General features: G+C 46.2%; 1 protein-coding gene across 1 annotated transcript; it reads left to right on the top strand.

The window, feature by feature from the left end:
- The first annotated feature begins 7574 nt into the window (after positions 1–7574).
- Positions 7575–13084, top strand: LOC116939299 (RNA-binding protein MEX3B-like). The gene is made up of 2 exons (XM_032947509.2): positions 7575–9623; positions 10688–13084. Exons 1-2 carry the CDS (start codon positions 9032–9034, stop codon positions 12100–12102), a joined length of 2007 nt encoding a protein of 668 aa, XP_032803400.2. The 5' UTR covers positions 7575–9031; the 3' UTR covers positions 12103–13084.
- The last annotated feature ends 11813 nt before the right edge of the window (positions 13085–24897 follow it).

Genomic DNA, 24897 nt, shown 5'->3' with positions numbered 1-24897 from the left:
TCTCAAATCTGACATATCATTAAAATTAGAATCCTCCCAAAGTGAGGGCAGCTCCTCCACTGCACCGTGCGCCCTTTGCGGGTTTTCGTGGAGCATGACTGGGACCCGGTTACTCGATACTACCAGCAACGAATAACACATAACTCGAATTCCACCCTTCGCCAGTACCAGACACATTATTCCATTTATAGACACAACATTTTGAACAAATTACATCCTTTGCGAGAAACACAATCTGAGATTCCACTACGGACAGATGCACCCCCCTCCACTACACCCCGGCCTCCTTTTCAGGTATAGAATTGAGCCTCCCATGCAGAGCTATGAATTTAGATGGGTACTTTCTAATTGATAACAACGGTATGATTTAACCAACTGTACAGCTCTCAGATCACAGAGCTTATAAACATGGAATGGTAGTGCAAAAAAGTAATTTACTGGCTTTGAAGGCAATTTTCTGCGTTCACTGTTTCCATTATATTACATGAGATAAGGTTACCTGTAACCAATGATTGTACACATGTTATGCTGTATTAATCATAAGCATTACAGTATTCATATTGCTACGAATGCATTTAACATTTTTTTATGCAATACACTTACTTTTATCTCAGATAATTATTGAATGTCTAATTTTTCAACCTTTTTATAATGGAGATAAATTTGGAAAGGCACATTGTAAACATTACAGTAGTTGTAAAATGCCTCGCATTCAAGTTATTAGGCTCATAGTGTCAACATGACAATCAGAGGGGGGGGGGGGAATCCATGCATCTTTATATGGAATGATTTGAGTAAAATAAATTAAGTTTCCAGATTATGCTCTTCAAATTTGCAGTCTTATGAAGTATTCACACAATATGTGAATACTGTAGGTATGGATTCTCCCCCTGCCCAAATTATGAACAGGTTTTAGTATTGTGTTTTTTTATATTTAAATGCATTACATTTTAAACCACTTTCTCTGTGTAACAGTGGAGGTTTTATATTGGAGATTTTACATTGAGCATATGTTTTTATATATAGTACTGTATACCTATAGTGTACTTATATATTTAAGGGTACATGTCTACAAATGAGCATAGAAAGTTAACAAATGGTTTAAATATATTTATGATAAAAAGTGCACACATTTATATCAAATGTTCCTTTACGCATTTGCATGTGTCATTAAATGGATTATGTACCACATGTTTGCAACAAAAATGTAGATCGTTATGGACTCAAAAGTGATATTTATTGCACAAGACTAATGTATTTTAAATACAAGGGGGGAAATGCACTTTTACGAATTTAGCAAAAGTATTGATAGTGATTTAAATTCCATAATATAAGTTTTTTGGATTAGATCGCGTAAATGTGTATATGTATCGTTAAAACCCACCACTACCTGACACAGCCAATTAGTAAGGGTTGTCACGTAAACAGAACATGCCAATTCGTCACTAGTACAGCCACACCGGTGTGCTGGAGAGCCCAGCCACAACATTTACAATCTGAGTACGACGTTTCGCCAGTAATTACAACTAGCTTCATCAGGCGACAGCCAGATTTGTGGAGAAGTCCACCTGTTTCGTTGCTTATGATATTGATCGCGAAAGCCTACGTGTTAAAGTTATTGAAATTGTTGTTTTGTTGAGATGTGCCTGGTGGAATAGAGAAAAAGTGTAGCCCTGCAATTTCGTGCTCACGTCAATGCTCGTAGAAAAACGTCCACTAGAGGGAGTGCTCGGGACCCCCCCTCCCCCCTCTTGGGGGCATTCGGCCTTGCTCTTTCACATTCATAAAAGTAGGCCATTGTATGCCGACGTCAGGGTTCCACATTTGAGTATTCTAAAATAAACCTCCGTTAAATGACTCGATCGCGATTAAACATCGCAATAATTGCCCCCCCCCCCTACTAGCAGAGGAATGTCCAAGGTCAATCTTGCAAATGAGGCAATACTTGTCCCTTGAGTTCTAATCTGGTTAAACAAAATAAGTTTGAAACTTGAACCTCACCAGCCGATTAAATAACATTGATCTAATATTTTAGTTTTTTTCGGTAAAGTCACGTAGTAGGGAAACAATAAAATAATAAAAATATAAAACAATACAATTCTCACGACGTTTCGACTGCAACACAAGCAATCATCATCAAAAATATAAAACAATACAATTTTCACGACGTTTCGACTGCAACACAAGCAATCATCATCAGGTGTGAAAACCACAGCAAGAACATTTTGAAACAAAAATTATGATTGCTTGTGTTGCAGTCGAAACGTCGTGAGAATTTTATTGTTATATATTTTTATTATTTTGTTTCCCTTCTACGTGACTTTACCGAAAGAACCAAGAATATTGATGTAATACTCAATTATACTCTGAACAATATATATTTTTAATTTTAGCAGGTAAGGCTCACTGAGCTGTATAGCTCTTTTTCAAAAGCGACCTGGCCACAAATGATAGCTCAACGAAGTGGCTTTTCACGTGTAAATCTAAAGCAGCCAAATACTATAAATGCATGCTACTAAATGTGGAGGGAAATTGCTGGAGGACCCGGATATAAATCCACGTGACCACGGGGAGAGAGACATGCAAACTTTAAATATCCAGGTGTCAAGGTCGGGATCAAACCCACGACCGCCTGCACATCAGGCGAGGGAGTTGACATGTTACCACCGTGGCAGTGGATGAACAGGGCAGGGGATTTGTGAAAGCTACCTTTTGCTTGAACAGCTGGGCCAGGAGATCAAATCAGGATTCAAGTCCAGTGTGATAATGAATCATATTACCATTGCAGCATGGGAATATTCTTCCTGGTGGCACAGATGCTGCCTTAAAATAATACATCTACGTGTAGAAACATTTTGCCAAGAGATGAAATATTTTTTTATAACAGGCTTCTGCAGAAATGAATAAGCTATGCACAACTATTATCTTAAATAATAGGATTTCTGAACATTGGAGCATCATTTGTAAGTACATAATTGCACTTGTTCATCTTTTTATGGTGCCGTGAGCTGTGGCTGGGTGTGTTTGAGAAGCATTTTGCATTCCTATTATCATCTGCATGTAATCGAAGGGACAAAAGGATTACGTAAAATGAGAGAGAAAAATTACAAAACATTATATATTTTTAGTGACCCTGTAACTTTCCTTTCACAAAAAAGTTAATCGGTTCAATTCCACAATTTATTATCATGCCAGTTCTCCCTGACATCACGACAATGACCGAACAGCACAACTATTTCTTAAATCGTTTATGCCACGTGTAATTATTAACACCAAGTCCATGCATTCATTGGTGATAGCTCACTGTTATTGTTATGGATGTCCAGAGGCTGGGGTGAATTTGGCGTGGTATTGAGTGAGGAGGCTCTCCATGGTCAGTTCTAAGGTTACAATCAAGAGCATAAAGGATATTTATTTACTGAGATAGAAATACAAATACTGCTTCTGGTAAGACAACCGCGCCATCCACCTGACCCTCTCCCTCAGTATGCTTGGACTTGTAACTTGTACTCTGGCTCCATTCACTAGTCATTTCCGGTTGCACCTCATAACCCATCCTTCCTTATCATCCCTCCCTCTCCTTCCCCTATCTATGAGAGGGGTGATCGGGAAAGATACTGGACGGAGTATGCAGAAGTGTTACCAAGCTGTCACATTAAAACCTGGGCCTTCGCTTTGTTTTTGTGCTAACGCTTGGGAGGTCCACAATACAGCTGCCAAGTGCCCCCAAAGTTCGGCCCTGTCTCCCCCGGGTCTCCACTTAAAAAAAAATCTGACTGTGACCCCTGGCATGTGTCATTTCACTGCCATGCCCCCCCCTCCCAGGCTCCTCTTCCCAAAATACTGTCCATGCCCTTGCACATTTGTTCTGAATTTGCAAGTCAGCCAATGATGCGTTGTTATCTAATCTTGATGAATGTTACGCTAGGCTGGTCAGATTTATTATTTCCTATTTCAATAGTCACCATTGTGCTACATTATAAATTATTTACTGTCCTACCGCCGCACCTTCGATTAGCATGGTTGGCTACGTGCGGTGCAAAAGCAGTTCAACATACATACATAGATGCATTATTTACACATTGAATTGTTCATTCCTTTCGTTTATATTTTACGTTGACTGATTTTAGATATTAAAACTAGTTTTGAGAGACTCACTGCACATCTGGTCACAGTGTAACATATTCATATTCCTCGATTTATCTTACTTTTTTGAGAGGTAATGAGACATTGCCAATAACCTAACAACCCAGAATGCTCCTGATCTCACAAGATCTTGGCAGATAAGCAGGGTTCAGCCTGAAAAGTGCTTTGATGGGTGAGCAAAGTGTATTCACACATTATTGTGTGGGGCTACGTGGTGAATAACATCGGGTAATGAAGTAAAAACTTTACCATTATAGTACAATAATGAAATGTTCCCACAGCTATGTTCCCCGCCTTCACCAACGTGCACTGCCCCGGCACGGTGAAGCATGGTAAAATAACCCCCACTGCTCACAAGTTGTGGGGAGACCGTCATCCAGCAGTAGATTAACAAGGGAGAGTGTACATGGAGACAATGATAGCAACGTTGTGATTTTTTACAAAAATCGATTTTTTTTTTGTTTGTAGCCCCTGAAAAAAAAACATTTACGACGTCCACTAAAAATCTGAGTGAAGCAGATGCATTTCAAACAAGGCATTGTGAAGCTTTCTGGAAGTATATGTTCATATTTGTTATATTATATATTGTACATGCAATGTGAATGATGCTACGTACAAAACAACTTGGATATTTTTTTTATCATCCAGCTTAGCAGCATTGAAGCAAATGAAGTAATTACCCAGCTGAGATATAGACAATATGAGGTTAACAAAGGTGGTGCCTATGTCTGAAATCTGTCATTTTTGTACTCTTTGACAAATCACTGCCCCTTGTCCTGATACGATGCCACCAACGCAGTTTCATGTCACTGGAGATTTTCATGCCTTATAAATCAACTGGCATGGCTTGCTGAGGTCCAGATGGTCCAAGCAGAATAATTGACAAAGCCACCGGGATTGCCTGAAGTGCATCAGAGCAAGAATATGACAAATACCTTTTGCAGTGAAGCAGAGAAATCTACAGATGTAGGAGAAAAAAAAACACCCTCCTTTGTATAAATGCTGTAGGGGCTGGTGGCATGTATATTGTCAAGTACCTCGAAAGGTTGCCGTTACAATGTCACAGACAACAAACCTGTTGAAACGCTTTCGTACCGAGGGACACCGCTAGAGGGCAGTTGACAATAACCAATTGCCATTCTGGCAATAGCAAAGCCACGACCTCCAACCTATACAAGCATCCCTTTGGCAAGCTTCAGGTGAATATTGAATAAGACAAACGTGCGAATGAGGCCACGAGGGCCCAGGTAGCGGGACCAGGGAGAAAGGATAGGTAATGCGGAGGAGGAGATTTTTTTTATTTGTTTCAAAGATATTCGTATTTTATTAAACAAAGGCGTATGCAATAGTATTCCAATATTTTTTGGTAGACAAATCCAAAATGGTGTTTACATTTTATTTCTTCACAAGTACCAACCCAAACATGTATGTGATTTCAGTTTGAGAGTGGAGCTTAGAATTATCTTGTCCAGGGATTCAATTCAGGTGGAGCTGGGCGGGGCTAAGTTTCGGAAAATATTTCCCCGACATGGGGGAAAGGGGTGTTTGGTATCTTGGAAAATATTCCTTGAAAATGTAAGCAAATGTTCCTGTTCATGCGAAGCACAATGAGACATTTCATTCGCCAAGACATCGTCCACAAATCGTTGTTACTCCGCGCGACATTGCAGCGTGTTCCGTCGCGAATTGTCACTTTGATAACAAAAGCACAATTGGAACATCGTGTTATTATTCGAATGTATTATTTTACTGCCCCCATTGTTTAAACTGACATTTAATTTGCCTCAATGTACGCTACTGCTAACAGCGCTTAATGACACAATTAATCGTGTTTGTTCGGACAACAATTCTTGGATAGGGTTACCCCATCTTCGGGTGGTCCGTACAACCCTGAAACTCCCAAGCATCGCCATTGCAAGTGAGAGGGATGGGCGCCGCGCCTTTCAAGGTGCAGGTGCTGACACGTGCATTCTGCCACAACAAAAAAAAATGACGCATTCTGGAATGTAAATACACACGCGCACGCATTAGTCATCAGTGCTAACGGGGCAAGTTTTACGAATGTGAATGTCAAAGTGTCAATTTAATGACAAAGACGCACGTGAACCCCCAAACAAAGAGGCCCCCTAAAGTAAACATTAATTGAGTGCGGCAATCAGCTAAATAACGCTGCCCTTAATAAAAGCGCTTCAACGAGAGGGATAACCTTCCAAGATATCAAAAGAGCAAGCAGCGGAGGCGAGGTCGCGTGCATTTTAAATCCAATTAAGGCTTTCACAATCACGGCAATCACATTTCGCGAATGCTAATGACACGTATAACCAAACGTATATTTATGTATTTGCAAATAACTAAATAAGACAACGTCCTAACGCTAATGGAACGGCGGTGATTAGGGTGTGGCTGGAGGTACGAATGAGAGGTTAGAGAGAGCAACAAAGCACAAAGGGGAGAGTGGGAGAGCGGTGCTGGAGAGACTAGACGGGGAGGGGGGAGAGAAGTGGGTGGTGTATTTGGGTGGGAGTGGTGGGTGGTGTAGGGCTGTGTCTGCGTGCGTCTTTGTGTGTGTGCGCGCGTCTGTGTGTGGATGGGTGGGGTGGGTGCGAGTGGGTTGGTTGAGTGGCTGAGTGGGTGAGGTGGGTGGTGGTCGTGCAGGTTTCAGGGGAGGGCGATTGGTGTGGGGGATTGATGAGATGGGGGGGGGGTGATGGGATGGGGGGGTGGAGGGGGTGATGGATGGGATGGGGGGCGGGGTGATGGGATAATGGGGTTGATGGGATGGGGGGGATGGGGGGGGGGGTGATGGGATGGAGGGGGTGATGGGTTGGAGGGGATGGGGGGGGATGGGGGGGGATGGGGGTTGATGGCATGGGGGGGTGTGATGGCATGGGGGATGGGATGGGGGATGATGGGATGGGGGGGACGATGGGATGGGGGGGGGGGTTGATGGGATGTAGGGGGGGGTTGATGGGATGTAGGGGGGGGGATGGGATGAGGGGGGGGGCTGATGGGATGAGGGTGGGGGGAGGTGGGATGGGGGTCAACGTGTCCTGTGTGTATGTATGTTTTTATTTTGGCGAGTAGGATCGGTTGAGTGGGTGAGGGTGGATCGTGGTGGAAGGTTTAGGATGAGGATAATGGACGAAGGGGAAGGTGTTCGTCCGCGTCGATGTCTTTGTGTAGGGTCGTGTTTTTGGGTGGGGTGGGGGTGTGTGCATTGGTCGAGTGACGGAGGGGCTAAGTGGGTGAGGTGGCTGGTGGAGGTTTGAGAGGCGGTGGGGGCGGTATTGGTTGGTGTTGCGGGGGAGGGGAGAGGTGGTGTTGGTGGTGTTGGTGGTGGTGGAAGCTGTAGTCTGCCTGTGGGAGATGCTGCCTGGCCTCTGTCTCCCACCCCCCCCCCAAATTGAGAGCAGGAGGAGCAGGAGCAGGAGGAGGAGGAGGCGGAGGCTTTTTGGGCGGTCGCGTCTCGCCCGCCACCCAATGAGCTGGCGGGGAGCGCGAATTAGCGACGTGACGCGCAGGAGCCATAGGGCGCATAAACGGAGGCGCGGGGCAGCGGCCAAGGCGGAAGGCAGCAGGGAGTAGGAGGAGGAGAGAGAGAAGGAGGGAGTAGTAGGAGGAGGAACGGACGGAGCCACTCTCTTCACCCTCTGCTCGACTTTTGTGTGTGTGTGTATTAGACAAGGCGCACAGACGGGGGTGGTGTGAGAGCGAGGAGGGGTGGGGAGAGAGGACGGGAAAGCGGGGAGGAGGGTTTCAGTGGCTGGAGAAGGAGACTGAGCGAGAGAGAACAGGAGTGGAGGGGCAGACGGTATAGAGAAGGAGGAGGAGGTGGTGGTGGGTACTAGTGCTGTAGGGGGCGGCTGCTGTGTTTTTTTTCCTTTCTCGAATGCGTTCGGAACAAAGGAAGCCAGCGACGTCTGCGGCTTTTCGCGACTCCCTGCCACATCGACTCCTCCGGCGCTGTCCGGACGCGCGAGAGTGAAACACCGCGCGTGGAGCGGCGGCCACTCCAACAACACCATCACTCCAACAACAACACCATCACTCTAACAACAACACCATCACTCTAACAACACCACCACTCCAACACCACCACCCCAACACCACCACTACCACTCTAACAACACCACCACCACCCCGGCTGCAGACGACAAAGGAAGCGAATCGGCCGACTCGAGACGCCCGGCGCCCCTCCGCAAGGGGGACCCACGAGGCGAGGGGGTGGAGGACTGCCACCTCTGGGGGGTGTGTGGGGGGGTGGTGGTGGTGGTGGGTTTCTTCTTCATTGGGTCGCGAGATCTACGAGCGCACACGGTAGTAGTAGTTGTTGCGTTTGGTTCTCCGATGAAATTTTTAGAAATAACCACGACGAGCGACATTTAATTTAACTTCGCGGCCGAACCAAAAGGAGAACGCCACCTTTGTGTGCGTGCGAGGTGGCGGTGGTGGTGGTGGTGGTGGCGGTGTCTACGAAGCCGGCTGGCGCACAGAGAGCGACGGGGACACCGCTGCGGTGACGGACGGCGCTAGGTCGGCACGGACAAGAGACCGAGAGCGAGGCCCGCAAACAAAGAAGACGAAACGAGCGGCGGCGAGAAGCCACGCGGCCGAGCCGGCGGCGATTTTTTTTATTTCCCTGCAGCGCCACGAGGGGTGTAGTGTGTGTAGTGTTGTGTGTTTGGTGTGTAGTGTTGTGTGTGTGGGGTGCACGAGGGGCGGAAGAGCGCAACGCCAGGAGCCAACCCGAGTGAGAATCAGGAGGTTGATTGGGTAGTGGTGGTGGTGAAATAAGAAGAGGAGAATTTGTTGTGGAGCGGGTGAGGTTTTAGAAGGAGCGGCAAGCGATCGTTAAGAGACTCCCACACACCACCCCCCCAAAGCCATGCCGAGCTCGCTGTTCGCCGACATGGACGGCAGCGGCCTGGGTGTCGTCGTTGGAGGAGGAGGAGGAGTGGTGGTGATGGGAGGCGAGGCCATGGACGAGCAACGCGCCCTGCAGCTCGCCCTGGACCAACTCTCCCTGCTGGGGCTCGACCACGAGGAGGCCGTCAGCGCCTCGGCCACCGCCGCCGGCTCCCCGTCGCCCTCGTCCGGCGGCGGCGTGGTGCTCCTGCAGGCAGGGCCCGTGCAGGTGGCCGGTGGAGGACCTCAGTCGTGCGTGACGTCCTGCTCGTCCGCCTCCTCCTCCTCGTCGTCGTCGTCCTCCTCCTCCTCGTCATCGGTGTCTTCGTCGGCGTCTTCCTCGTCGTACTTGTGCGGTGGCAATCCGGGCTCTGACGGCGGTGGGATCGGGGGTCCCGGCGGCAGCGTGTGCATCTACACCGGAGAAGTTGGCCCTGACCCGGGCTGCATGTTCGAGGGTGGAGGAGGTGGAGGAGGTGGTGGTGGTGGTGCAGGACGCCGCAGCGTCAACATGACCGAGTGTGTGCCGGTGCCCAGCTCGGAGCACGTCGCTGAGATTGTCGGGCGGCAAGGTGAGCCGAACGCTGCGTTCCTGCACGACACTTGACAAGAGTAATCGCTTGGTGGTCGTGGTCGTTTGTGTTTGCGCTGATGGTCTGAGTGTGGTGGTGGACACGACCACTTTCTGTAGTACAGCAAACTACACACACCCCGCGCCCCCATTCATCATCATCAGCATCGGTGCTCGCATTCATTCATGTACTCCCAACTCTGTGCAGGCGGCGATATCCTATTGAGATATCGAGGAGGTGTGGTGGTGGTGGGGGGGGGTCCCTAACTCGTTTCTATACAAAAAGTATCTATGCACGCGTTGATGAGGCGGAACGTGCACGCAGATGTTGTAGACAAAAGGCATTCGCCCACTCGTGCGCCATTTGGACATCGGGCGCAAGGTGTGCGCACATGGCACGTGTCGCCTCACTGGTTGCGGTACTTTTGTGCACAGCCCCTTGCCGGGTTGTTATGCATTGCTACGCCGATTAATAAATGGGCACTGTACGTAAACGCCAACGCGTTTTTTTGACGTATTTAAAGAGACGCGCACGGTAGCCGTCCAGTACTTTTGTTTGTTTGGGCCTGCAGCTAGGGGCTAGTGAAGGGTGTGTGTGTGTAGGGGGGGGGGCTCCCATTGCAGCATAGTTTTCATCGCCGATTCGTATGTCCGGGTATTGTTTGAAGCGCTCGTAGTTGCTGTATTTGTGGTGAATGCAGTTGCGCTTTCTAGACAATAAAAATATGGCTGACTGCTGGTGAGATGTTTCCTTGCCCTACTTAACGACGTACACTGGGGAAGGGAGGTGGAGCTGGTAGGAAGGAGGAGGAGGTAGGGGTGGGTTGGGGGAGGTGATGTTGGAAGTTGCCCCTGATTCATGGGAAGGCATGCTTTGCCAAAACTGTCGAGTTTATCCACCTGCCTCAACGTTTGCATACTGCAGCAACTTAAATGTTTTTTTGTTTTCCTTTTGCATTTTATGCGTTGCAGTTTTTTTTTGTGCACACGTGTGGTAACTTTCTGGCGTTTTCCCCCCACCCCCCCCCGTGTCATTTTTGCCTTGCTGCTGGGGGGAAAAAAAAGGTTGCAAAATCAAGGCCCTCCGTGCCAAGACCAACACGTACATCAAGACGCCCGTGCGAGGCGAGGAGCCATTGTTCGTGGTGACGGGCCGCCGGGAGGACGTCGCCCTCGCCAAGCGGGAGATCCTCTCTGCCGCCGAGCACTTCTCCATGATCCGGGCGTCGCGCTCCAAGCCGGGCGGCGGCGGCGGCGGTGGTGGAGGCGTGTCGGGGCCTGGCGTGCCCCCGCCGCCCAACCTGCCGGGCCAGACCACCATCCAGGTGCGCGTGCCCTACCGCGTCGTGGGCCTCGTGGTGGGTCCCAAGGGCGCCACCATCAAGCGCATTCAGCAGACGACGCACACCTACATTGTCACGCCCAGCCGCGACAAGGAGCCCGTGTTCGAGGTCACGGGCATGCCCGAGAACGTGGACCGTGCCCGCGAGGAGATCGAGGCGCACATCGCCCTGCGCACTGGCTGTGGCCCCCTGGAGTTCAACGAGAAGAACGACTTCCACACCAACGGCACCGACGTGGGCTTCGAGTACGGGGGCAGTGGTGGCGGGGGCCTGGGCAGCCTGTGGATCCGGCCGACGCCAGGGCCTCGCAGGGCCATGAGCTTCGCGAGCTACCGACACGACAGCGGCAGCTCCATGGGCAGCGGTGGCTCGTCCTCTTCGGACTCGTTCTTCAACGGCGCCAAGCTTTCAGAGTTCAGCCCCATCAGCCCGTTCACGGGCAGCGGAGGTGGCAGCGTCGGCAGCAGCAGCAGCAGTGGCAGCGGCGCTAGCTCCGGCTTTGTTTTCGAGAGCGCCAGCTCCATCAACTCCGACGACCGAGACCTGGGATTTGAATCCCCGGGTTTTGACCCCACCCCGGGCTTCGACCCTGCCCAGGTGCCCGCCACCGCCGCCACCATCGTGTGGTCGCAGTTCGCGGGGGGCGAGCGCTCGGTCGGCGCGGGCGGAGGCTGCGGCGGCGGCGGCGGCGCCAACGGCTTCGTCATGTCTTCCCGGCGCAGCTACAGCCTGAGCGGCGGCACTGCCACACCGCGCCTCTCCCCGACGCTGTCGGACAGTGGGCCCAGCGCGTCCGTCGACCACCCGCTGGCGCGGCGCGCGCGCAGCGACCCGCTGGGCATACCCGGCTACAGCTCGGCAGCGGCCTCCGCCTCTACCTCGCCGGGGGCCTCGTCGGGCACCGGCTCGACCACCAGCGGTGGCGGCAGTGGCAGTAGCGGCTGCGGCTCGTCGCGGCCCGGCGGGGGCTCTCGCGACTGCCTGCTGTGTGCCGAGAGCGTGGTGATCGCGGCGCTGGTGCCCTGCGGCCACAACCTCTTTTGCATGGAGTGTGCCAACCGCATCTGTGAAAAGCCCGATCCCGTCTGCCCGGTCTGCAAGACCTCAGTCACTCAGGCCATCCGCATCTTTTCCTAAGAGCGCTTTTATATCTACACTATATTATATATATATTCCTTCCTCCTGTTCTCTCTCTCTCTCGTCAATATAAATATAATAATTTTGCGATGTCGACTTTGCAAGTGCAGTAGGATAAAAGTAGGTTACACACATGTGCAGTTGCTAGATGGGGCATGTATTGTCTTCTCGTAAACTGTTGGTATGATATGATGCAGCAGTAGTTTAACTGTTGACGAGCCCAGACTGTTCTTTAGAGTAGCGTAGAGGTGAGATTTCAATGTAATTTTTTTATAATCAAGTGTAATGTCCTAAAAGTTTTAAATGCAAAGCTTTACTATTATGTCTTGTATAGGCACAATGTATTACTATATTGAACAACCACAAAGGTCATCTTCCATATTATAGCGTCTCAAATATATTTTATTCTTTTTGACTTGAAAGATTTTTATATTTCATACAGGATGTTTACAGCAATGATTTTATTTAAATGTTAGTAAAGCCAATAGCTGGGTTTTATTTTTTTCAGACTGGGAATTTTAGTTTGTACTACACTGGTAAGCATTCATTAATATGTAGGAGGTTTTTGACAGTATTCCTTTAGTTTATGAATTTATATTATATTTTGACATGCTATTTTTTAATGAAAAATGTTTAAAGTTTAAACCCAGCATATATTTTGGTGTAAGAAATGTTTATTCTATATAAAGCGCAAAAGCCAATTTTAAAATTTTAACAGACAACCAGGTTAGTTGTGCTTTAACCTATTTGTGTAAATAGTAAGTATAAATAGGATTTTGTTGCACCAGTATAGTTTAGTATATTTTATTGTTTACTACTCAGTTTTTGTATATGTAGGATGAATCTGGCAGAAATACAGTTTTAAAACTGGAATATTTTATCGAAGTCCTTTTAACCTCACTTGGTAAAATTACTAATGTTATATTTGAAATGTTGTACTAAGAGTTTTATTTTTTTGACGAATAAAGTTCAACCAAGATGACTTGGCAGTCTTTGGTGTGTTGGTGTGTACAATATGCAGATTCTCACGCGGATGGAAACGTTTGCTCCTTGAGCATGTTTCGGATTTTCTGCTTAAATCCCATATTTATCAACCGAATTCCTTGTAAAGCAAATGAGCACCCGATTCAAACTTGTACCCATAGTGAACTGCATGACCCTCTGCCCCGGGCATTGCAATGCATGCAGTGTTTAAACGAGCCAATTTTATTAAAAGGCAATGTTTTTTTTTCTTCCATAACGGTTGGTTTGGCTGTCTGGCACTTATCTGGTTTTTAAGTCCTTTTGAGAACTTCATCTCATCAGACATCTTCACATCCCTCCAGTAGCAGCAGGGGCTTGGCTTGAGTTTCCAACAAATCCCAAGCCACAGGGCACTAGAGCCTGCGCCCTGTCTCAAACCTGTTTGTTTGGCAAGCCATGCTTGTTGCTTTAGGCCAAGTAGGGGCCAAACAAAGCCCATTTCAAAACAATGCAAATATAAAGCCCATACCTTAAGTTTTTTTTCCATGCCCTTGATTAGGTATGTGACCTTATAACATACCACACATTACGCATTTTTATTGTATAAACCCATCGAGCAAATGCTTGCATTGGCAGCTACGACTGCCTGAATTATGTTACTTTTGCCGTGCAATTAATATATCCCAATAGTGAAATTCTCCAATGGATCGTTTTTTTTTTTAAAGAATGCCTGTGGCTTATCATAGCCATTTCCAACACCTACAGCAGGCTGAACATGCCCACGCCCCCCGCCACTACCCACCCAAGACTATTTGTGCAGCGAGACTTCAAGCCCATTACTTGCCAAGTGACTGTCTGCTTCGGGAAGTGTAAAGCTTGTGCCCGACGAGAAACCACAGCCCACATCCTCGGCATGGGCTCTGCTGATAAAACTTCATTTTCCACCCCTTGTCCTTTGTTTCCTGCGAGCTTGAGCGTATTGACAACATTGACATTTCCAGCTCTGCATTAAAACATGATATGGGGGGGGGGCGGGCTTAATATAACACTTGACAAGGCCCAACATGTGTCTGGGCAAAGCAATACATAATGGTTGCAAAGCATTCGATACTCCTTATATACATACCTCTTGATGGCCATCAATTATGACTGGCTCCCTGTAGCCAGCTGCAATGGAAGATAAAAATGTAGAATGACTAAAACATTGGCAGGTGTATGCACGTGAGCATTTTACAGAAAGTTTATGTACCTTTCCGTCTGGATCCGCTCCACAATATTGTGGTTAAAATGAGGAATCGTTTGCCGCCTTAAGAGCATTATGGGGTGGGATGTTTCACAACAAGGATGTTTTCAAGAACTTTCACACGAGTATATTGTTATTCTTGGTTCTTTCGGTAAAGTCACGTAGAAGGGAAACAATAAAATAAAAATATAAAAAAACAATTTTCACGACGTTTCGACTGCAACACAAGCAATCATCATCAGGTGTGAAAACAGCACGATATATTTTTAAAAAATTATAATGTTCTTGCTGTGGTTTTCACACCTGATGACGATTGCGTGTGTTGCAGTTGAAACGTGAGAATTTTATTGTTTTATATTTTTATTATTTTATTGTTTCCCTTCTACATGACTTTACCGAAAGAACCAAGAATATGAATCCCTGCAGTCACGAAAGCTTTAAATCAAGAGTATATTGTTCTTTAAGCTAAACGTTCGCCATGCACAACAAAAACGTTGCACAAAAATCCAAAAGCCTTTTATCATAAGAATAGCATATTTTTGAAATGAAAATGTGCATATTATTTAACAAAATTAAATCAATTGGTATTCACGGTAAGGTTCAGGACGGGTGAAATGATTAATAGATTAATATCAGTTCTTAGGCTTGCGATGCACACGCGGAATTGTGTAAGAATGATTTTCAATTAATTTATTCTCATGCATTCAAGTCAACCATGCAGCCACTCGAGACGCTACTATTTACAAGCTAAAAAATAATAACTTCTTGAATCGAATCATGACCCTGAATCGTGACTAATCGAATTGCTGGAGCGAGGGGAGGGGACGGTTCATTCCACCCCGAAGGCTCGGTGTGAGCCACGTCCATGCACCTCCGATTCGCGCGGTTGGCTGCGTATGGTACGAAAGAAGTTCAACAGTCTTCGAATATCAAGTCAATACAATAATGCTTCGTCAATCCACTGCTGGCCTCCCTATGGCTTTTCAGTCATGGGGGTGGTTTGACTACTTTGACTAGCACGCTGGTAACTGTGACTTGCTTGTGGGGGTCGGGCAACCCAGGACCAGTTCAGATATCACTCGCCACTGATGTCAGCCGTGACTGGGAATTGAGCTCAGGTCACCGGGTTCATACCGCAGTGCACGATTCACTGCGCTACCGCCCCACTGGGTGTGCTAATGCACGATAGTTAATCTGGCATGGTAGAACAATGGCAGGGCTCTCCAAGGTCACGAGTTCAAATCCCGGTTGGGGGTTGACTCAATCCGTCATCCCTCCAGGGTCAACACTGCACGTTACTCTTTTGTGAGACGTCTGATACAAGAAATGGTCTTATTCATAGGGACGTGGAACTTCCACCACTGGTACAGAGCCACTAACGGAGATGAGAACCAGGTATTATTATTCTCTTAAGTGTGGGTATGGCACTGACATAACTGGCTTAGCTGAATCTATGGAATTTAACGTGTGGCCTGAGGGCATTGGGGAGGTAGCAGTGAAAGCTTCACCGCCACATGTTTTGGGAAGGAAGTGGTTGGATGGTGAACTGTCCTGGGATATTTTCAGGGCACCTGCTGAATAATATATATAATATATATTTAAAAAAACAGACAGTTCAGAGGCCAATATGCTATTAAACCATTACTTGCCCTCAATGCCCTCCGATTGCCAGGGGGACTTCCAGCCTGAAACGTACTCTTTGCTTACAGCTACCAGTTTGTACTCCACAAACTCACAGAGATGTATTATTCCTTTCTTGATCATGCTTTCAGATTGTTTGGTAAAGTCAATAAGTGAACAAAAACTGTATTTCTCTAAGTACGATATACAGTATATATTTTCAATTTTAAAAGTGTTAAGATTTATTACTGCAATTATAGTTGTACCTTTTATCATAGCTTCGAAGATCTATAAGTCGACATTCATAATTTTTATGGATTAATCTAAAAATATCTTTGAGGATGTATGCCTTTTCACCTAAACCGTGACGTAAAGATTGTTACCGTTACAACACCACGGTTATATAATTCCAAGCAAAGTAAAGCAGCACAACCACAAAGCACTCCGGTTTCATGACCGTGCATTGCTTGATTAAAAGAACACTGAACCCTCTCCACGTACAATGCTTGCTTTTACAAGAAACTAATAATGGCTACCTCAAGGCTGAATGTTTTCTCTATTGGGCAGATACTTTCCCTTTTAATACATTTAGTGATAATTTCAATGTGCTTGAGCAAAAAACTGCAGAGCTTTAGGGAAATTCCTTAAAAAACCATTTAGTTTCTTTTCCGCTAATAAAATTGTGCTGGGTAAAATAAAAGCAGTAAAACCACCATTCTAGAGCGAATGACTCTCCAAGGGTTCAATGTTTATAACACAAAAGAGATTCTTCTTCAACAATTATCATAATTGGAGAATTGTAGGGTGGGGGCAAGAGTGGTGGGTAGAGAGCAAGGGTGGGAAAAACGCCATTTTTTTGCCCGACAAATCGGGTTATTGGTTTTAATGGGATTAAACCCGATTTTGCCGATTAAAACCTGGTTTTATTATCGGCGTCTCGTGCACACTTCAATCCTGCCCCTCGTCGTCGTCGTCGCTCTCGCCGCTGGACTCGGCGTTGTCGTCGTCACCGTCGTCGGGTAGTCGTGGAACACGTTGAGGTCCGACTTAATGAAGACGAGCCTCTCGACTTGTGTTGGGCGCCAGGCTGTTCCTCAACTTGGAATGGATAGATCCCATCGTCGAGAAGTTTCGCTCAGACGCAGCAGCGGCGGTCGACGTGGCCACGCTGAACAGTTCGATGGCTGATCTTCTGGAGCTGCGGGATAGTCGCTTCCGACGAGTGGCGAACTGAAGACGAAAGTCTGGGCGAGGGCCGAGCGCAGCGCGTGGCTCCGGGCCCCCCGCTGAGCCCGGGCCCCGGCCCGAACGCCGCTTATGGGGTGCGTGCGACTGAAATCCCGACTTAACTTTAATAAAACCGAATAAAACCGGATTTGGGCAGGATCCAGGTGCTCCGGTTTTATATAAAAAACGATTAAAACCCGAATGAATAAAACCGAGCCGTGCCAGCCTTGGTAGAGAGCGCATGAGGAAGTAGGGGGGGGGACTGGGTGGGGGGTGAATGTGGGTGGTGTCGGGGGGGGGGGGGCAATTGATGGGTTGAGGATGAATCAGCTGTGGTTGAGGTTTTAATACATTCTCATTTATTTGTACTCTCGGTTCCTGCAAAATGAGGATCAATTCTATTATTGGTCTTTTATTTAAAAACGGAATAAAAATGTTATATTTGTTGTTTTCATGAAAAAATACACTGCAGAATTATGTACTTATGTATGTTGAACTTCTTTCGCGCCGTACGTAGCCAACCGCGCTAATCGGATCAAATTATATCGGCTCTCTTTGATCAAACTGTACATAGCAGAAGTAGTATATATAATGCTGGAACATTTAAAACGTGAACATAGCAAGAATGTATAGTGTTTGCCAAGTGGCAAAGCCACCCGCTGACAGAGGTTATGCCAAGTGTCAATAATCTGTTTTATTAAATGCTACATTTACCACGCACAGATTGTTGCTGTTTTTATTTTTTTCTTCCTGAGAACCATTTAATAGATATATAGTGCTTCTGTAGGTTGTATGGATTGATGATTCATTATTTCCTGTCACGGATTGATCCATTGATGCATTCTTAACACCCGAATCAGATTTCTCTGTGATTCAAAAGTTGAGCTTGTTGTTTCAAGTGGACTAAAAATAATAACCGGGTAAACATTAAAAAAACAATTTTTATTATATTTTTAAAATGTAAACTCACTCTCCATGGCCTCTCTATCTTTCTAATATGAATAAAAACCTTTGCCAGGCTATTTACATTTGCTCTTTTAGGGGCAATGTTATTCTTGACTAATGTGTTAACAAAAAGTTTGTGTAATCGTGCTTGTGCACCACTGCCACCACGGTATTGCACACATCATTCACTGCTAGATGAAGGCCTTCCCACCACATCGTGTTGGGTTGGTCACGGCAACTGTTTGATCACGCAGTGCTTCACCGTACTGATCATTGTGGCTTTTTGACGGCAGACGAAAGGTGTCTTGGACGTGCCACGGCTGGTTCGGATACCTCTCGCCCGCTGATGTTCGCCACGGGCTGGGTTTCGATATTCTCCGGGCTTGCCGGTTTCATTGCTCAGTGGTAGCCGTGCCATTCCCCTCCCTCGGCCAAGTGATCGAGCAAAGGACATTCGTGAATCATGAGCCGACAGATCAGCATCAGCACAGCTTCATCAGCCTCGTAACTAAGCGATGTGTTTTTTTTGTTTACCTTTCTCACTTGATGTGGATTAAGTGGAGGTTGATTCATTATTTACCTACTGAATTAACAGGTTTTTTTCTTCTTCGAGGGTGTAACTTGGAAATTTAATTGCAATTCAGTTATGTTCAAAGGTCACACGCTATTCAGACTTGTATAAAGGTGGTTACTTGGTAGCGCAAAAAAATATATAGAGAAAAGAAAACACTCCAAATAAAATCACCTACTATTTACACGTGTGGGACAATGCAAGGTAAGAAAATGATATCGAGTTGACTAAATGGCAGTTGCTGGGCAAGGAAAAGTGCAGCATCTCTTATTTAATATTGTTATTGCCCCCTGGTGCGGCTAAATCCGCTGGAAATAATCAAATCTTACCGCTTTCGTCGACTTGAGAGATATGAAGGTTAGGAGGCATTTGTTAACGTTGGTGTAGTGGCCATGAACGCAGGGCCCCTGTAGGGCGTGTCCGGGTGTAGGGAGTGTGCTGCGGTTGTGTGATTATTAAACAAAATTGGCACTGTCGTGTCTCATAACCAGGAGCCACGGGGCAAAACAGCTGAGTTTGTTTTTGTGTTTCCTTCCAACGTTGAAGCAGCAGTTGCTTCTAACAAGGTGGAACTTGTAAGGCAGGTGAATACTGTGACCCCCTCCTTCCCTCCAACACATTCTACAAATGCATCTGTAACTCAATCAGGCAGTTAGATTGTTCATGAAATATAAATACCAAGGCAGGTTGAAGCCATAGGTTTTTCCTGCTCACCATGAACTCATCGTTGTAATTGAAATATAATTTTTGTGTGGCTTTGTGGGCCATGACCACCTGCTGGTGTCAGGTCGTACGTCCTTAGCCCTCATTATTGTCTTCATAAAATCAACACGTGCATGTGAGTAATGTCCAAAGCTTTAAGCATGAAATAATGTATTTCATTTGCGACCGATTGCTAACTCCTCTACCCTAAAACAATGTTTTTACCATTATCTTGTGTTGATTATTTTCTGAAAACTGCTATCTTATTTTAACGTTTGATATTATCTTTAATTAGTGTATGCGTTCAGAAACTATTTGTATTTTTTTACATTTTATAATTGTGAAAAATTGTATCAGCTGTCCCGTTTGATTTCGAAGCATACACTTGCTGAATGTTGATGTTTGTTTTATTTACTGGAAATGCCATGCTTGTTTAAAAATAATTTCCTGCTCCAATGATTGCGTTCGGTATTGCAGAATATGAGATAATTAAGCATGTGACCAGGGGATCTATTCGATTCACCATCTGTTTGCAAATAACAAATAGTGCGTTCATTTCTAGCTTTTATTTTTGTCATTTCTTATGAGCATCAACCTGTCACCTTTTTTATTCAATGGGCAGATTGCCATCGGCCGCATAGCTGCAAATTAAGGGGCTTGATTTATATTGCACCCATTTATTTTGACAAGTGGCCTCAGCCCATGCGGCGCTTTGTTCTATTGTCACGTGGTACTGGCTCCAAATCCGCCACGCTGGAAGTTGGAGGAATAACGCGTCGAGAGAGCCGCATGGAAAAGCGGGCACACGTTTATCTTGTGCATTGCGCATGTCCTTATGCCCGTCGTGTTGCAGTGGCGGCTGACTTTAATCGCACCATCAGACCGGATGTAGCCGGCTTTAACTGGATTGTGAAAAGGGGAGGGGTGGGTGGAGAGAAGATGATTATATTAATGCTGAATCAACTGCTGCGAAGAAGAGTGTTTCCAAAGGCATTAATTAATTATTATACAGAACTCTGAAATATGGAGTGCAATTTGTACGCATTGCTCCAATTTGCACGCTAACAGTCCGTTTGCTTCCCGGTAGTCCATGGAAAAATGTACTACTTTAAATCCATAATGAGCATTAAACATGAATAAGTTACCGAATTTGCATACTTTTGCTGTTAAAGCATTTGTAATCTTTACAGGAAGACGCCTAGCCCTATACAATGCTTGAAATAAATATATTCATTGTGAAATCGTTCTGCCTCAAACTTTTCATGCAACGTTGATATGTGGTTGGTAATTAATGGTATTGAAAATAATTGAAATGAAATATATTTTTAAAATATCCAACACAATATAGAGTATTGCCTGTTTCATTAAAAAAAATGTGTTACCTACGGTACAAATGTTAACCTTGTTTATAATTTGTTGGGGAATAAATCGACAATGAGTTCTTGGAAATGTAGCAAATATTTTTTTCCACATTACGTCGATTTCAATTCAATATTCCCAAGTACTGGGTAATTATGAACCTTTTCATGTAGAACACAATAACTTTCCACTGTTTGTAATTTCAATTCGTCCAAACATATATACGTAAAAAAAAATATGTAATTATAAGAAAATAAAACCCCTCACACATAAAGCAATATATTAGAATCTCAATCTAAATTCCTGCCTTGAAATTTGAAAGAGATAAAACACGTCACCGTGAATTTATCACAAAAGCAATAGCGGGGCATTCAGTTCCTGCAGAGGAGAGAGAATGTGAACATCTCACAGTGGCAGCGTGCCCCCCTCCCCCCGCCCCCTCTAACGGAGTGAATGGGAATTCAGGATTGTAGGGCAGTGGGTCAGGGCTGGCTGGCAGCGCCGAGGCTCAGGCGCGCGCCGCACGCGGGCCACGCGAGTAGCGAGGCTGCTGTTGGCGTGTGACAGGCGTGGTGGGGGGGGGGGCGTGGAGGGGGTTGAGGGGCGGGGCAGGGGGGGTGGAAGCTGACTGCACAGCCCCACCCCTCTACCTCCTTGCCTCTCTCTCCCTTTGTTCTCCGCTAGACTCTTTTTTTTATATTATTCCTTAAAATATCACATCATGTAGCGGCCAATATTTCTTACGTTTATTCGTTGTTTGGGGTTGTTGTTTTTTTTTTTAAACAACGTCAGCGTGTTTCATATTATTTAAACAACAATTTTAAAAAAAATGCGTGTTTTATTTGAAATCAAGAATGTCTTCCAAAATTATCTAGATACCACTTAGAGAAGCATTCAATTGTAAAAAAAAGAAAAAATGTATACCGCGGTGGGAATGTATTGTAATGTTGAATTTAAAAATGTATTTGATTTCACGTGCATTTTTATTCTGTTATTGTTGCACCGCCCCACCCCTACCTCCTTGTCTCTCTCTCCCTTTGTTATCCGCTACTCGTTTTTTTTATTCCTTAAAACGTCACATCACGTAGCGGCCGATATTGCTTACGTTTATTCGTGAAGGGTTGATCTTTTTTTTAGTAACAACGTCAGCGTGTTTCATATTATTTAAACAACAACAACAACTAGAACAACGAATGCGTGTTTTAAAAAAAAATCAAGAATGTCTTCCCACATTCTCAAGATACCACTTGGAAAAAAAAACATTCAATTGTAAAAAAAAAAATAAAGACACGTGTATACCGCGGTGGGAATGTATTGTAATATTGGATTTAAAATGTATTTGATTTCACGTGCATTTTTATATTGTTGTTTTAAAATAATATATCTGCTGCCAAATGAGCGCACCTGGTCGTGCGCGTGTGTTTTTTTTTATTGTTCGAGGCCATTTATCACTGCCGACAGAGAACAAAGGGAACGGGAGCACGAGAGGAGTGCGCTGCGTGATTCACCCGATCTGGATTTGTCGTGCCCGCATTGCATCCATTTTCAAACCACCTTCCCGATGAATGTGCCACGACAGTATATCTTTGTTGAGACTAATTGCGCTCATTGAAATAATATTAGCTTAGGTGTGTGTTGGGACGTGTGTGTGTGTGTGAGTGAGAGGGGGAGCGGTAGTGTAGTGGTTAGCGCGAGACTGCGCTACGAACCGGTATGATTTCTCGCTCAAAGCCAATAACAGCGATGAATATATCGTGACCCAGTCCTGGGCTTCCCCGAGGTCTAACTCAGCCTCAAATGTATGCATATTTGTTGAACTTCTTTCGCAACGTACGTAGCCAACCGTGCTTATTGGAGGTGCGGAAAGTAACTGGTGGGATGTGCAAACATCAGCGTTGGGGAGACTAAACCGGCCGGGCGTGTTGGTGTTGGCTACCCCACCCCATCGTGTGCCAGCCTTACTTAATAGGTGCTCCCTTGCCCACCAGTCTGCTCTAAGGCTGTACGGGTGACCTTTGTTTTGCATGCGTAAAAAAAGGATTCCAAAATATCAGCGGTTTATTTACCATCGTTACAAATGAATACCGCAGAATGCGCGCACAAGCAAAGTGGAAATTATACGGTGGGACAATATGGTAAAGGAACATTAGGATTACAGTTGTATTTTAAAATGTTGACTGCCATTAGATCTGTTTTCAGGCTGACCGAGTAGACAGATGTAGGCACAGGGAGGGAGGGTGTGTGGGTGCCCGTGTGCAAGTCCCGACATGCCTGGAAGACTGCTAACATTTTTTTTTATGTAAATCGCCAACTTATATGCTGCCTACGGTACAAATGAAGCAACAAAATAAACTGCAGCTGCTCATTCTGTGGTCCCCAGCTATAAAGTGTTCAAGAGAGGTCTTAATGTGTGGGTACTTTTTTGTTGTAAGCTGCAGGCGCCTGCGTGTTTACGCATAAAAGCGATTTGTGGGTGGCTGGTAAACAAAGGGAAGGACAGAGTAAGCCTTCTCGATATTCATTTCAAGCGTGAGAATGAATATTCCAAAACGTCACATGGTAGTGGGGCCATTTTTTTGTTTATACACGGAGCTGCAATGGAAACAAATAACACAACGAGTCAAATGGCACAAACGATTAAAGTGCATTATCTTTCTGGGAGGTGGTACAAAGATGGAAATAGCACGGTGGGAATTGTTCGCATTCCTGTGGGGAAATCTCTAAAAGACCACACGGGGACAATTTCAACAGAGTATGTAGCAAATGTGGAACTTCGGCTCTATTTCTGTATTCATGGTACTTGTAGCGAGCTCGTCAGCGTAACCGTACATTGTGAAATATGAGGTGTATCTGTAAGCTAAATAAAGAAGGCAGCTATTTAACTTCTTAATTATTCTCACAACGGAGCAAAGTGAAATGTGCACACGTTCAAATGCGAATGGTTATCATTGATCACAAATGAGACGCATAACTTGCATTTATTCGTGCTAAACAACTTCACCTGCTACATAGAAGCCATAACGGAATTAAAAGTGTAAATTGCTTTCAGACTGCATATTTTATTATCGTTGCAATTTTGGGCAATAACTCACAATGCCTAGATCACTTTTTCTCAAGACACTTCATGCCTATACTGTGGCGTGTAACAGCAATCACGCTTAGAAGTTCTGCACGCATATATTGCCGTGCCAGGCCCGAGGAATCGAAACGGCCATCATTTTGTTCCACGAAAACTGCTCATTAAAATGCGGCGCAGTGGTACTCCTGTAGGTTGCAGAGAAGGGCGGGAGAGAGAGAGAGAGCGGTAGCCCGGAGGGGGGAAAGAGGCAGCGAGTTTAGCGCGTTTTGGGTGGGGGAGAAGGGTGGATGGGGGAGAAGGGTGGATGGGGGAGAAGGGTGGATGGGGGAGAAGGGTGGATGGGGGAGAAGGGTGGATGGGGGAGAAGGGTGGATGGGGGAGAAGGGTGGATGGGGGAGAAGGGTGGATGGGGGAGAAGGGTGGATGGGGGAGAAGGGTGGATGGGGGAGAAGGGTGGCTGGGGGAGAAGGGTGGATGGGGGAGAAGGGTGGATGGGGGAGAAGGGTGGATGGGGGAGAAGGGTGGATGGGGGAAAAGGGTGGATGGGGGAGAAGGGTGCATGGGGGAGAAGGGTGGATGGGGGAAAAGGGTGGATGGGGGAGAAGGGTGGATGGGGGAGAAGGGTGGATGGGGGAGAAGGGTGCATGGGGGAAAAGGGTGGATGGGGGAGAAGGGTGGATGGGGGAGAAGGGTGGATGGGGGAGAAGGGTGGATGGGGGAGAAGGGTGGATGGGGGAGAAGGGTGGATGGGGGAGAAGGGTGGATGGGCTGTAGCGTAGTGGTGAGCGCGCTGCGCTACGAACCGAGTTCGATTCCCGCTCATGGCCAACACCACTGACGATTATCTGAACCGGTCCTGGGCCTCCCCTAGGTTGATTCAGCATCAAATTAATACCTGGCGCGATGCGTAAATATCACTAGGAAGACAAAGGTGGCCGGGCGTAATACTGCCCAACCACCATCTCGTGTGTCGTGCAAGCCTTCTATCGGTTCTCGCAAACATCACTTGCCCAAAAAGTCTGTTAAGGCTATACGAAAGATAACGGAGTGAAGAACTAGCCAGGATCGGGGACTGCAGTGTATGTG

Source organism: Petromyzon marinus, chromosome 1, assembly GCF_048934315.1.
Source record: "Petromyzon marinus isolate PM22_M1 ecotype Great Lakes invasive population chromosome 1, UKy_Petmar_22M1.pri1.0, whole genome shotgun sequence".
In the NCBI taxonomy this organism is placed as follows: domain Eukaryota; kingdom Metazoa; phylum Chordata; class Hyperoartia; order Petromyzontiformes; family Petromyzontidae; genus Petromyzon; species Petromyzon marinus.
The sequence above is the reverse complement of the archived record's forward strand: the minus strand, read 5'-3'. Positions and strand labels throughout refer to the sequence as shown.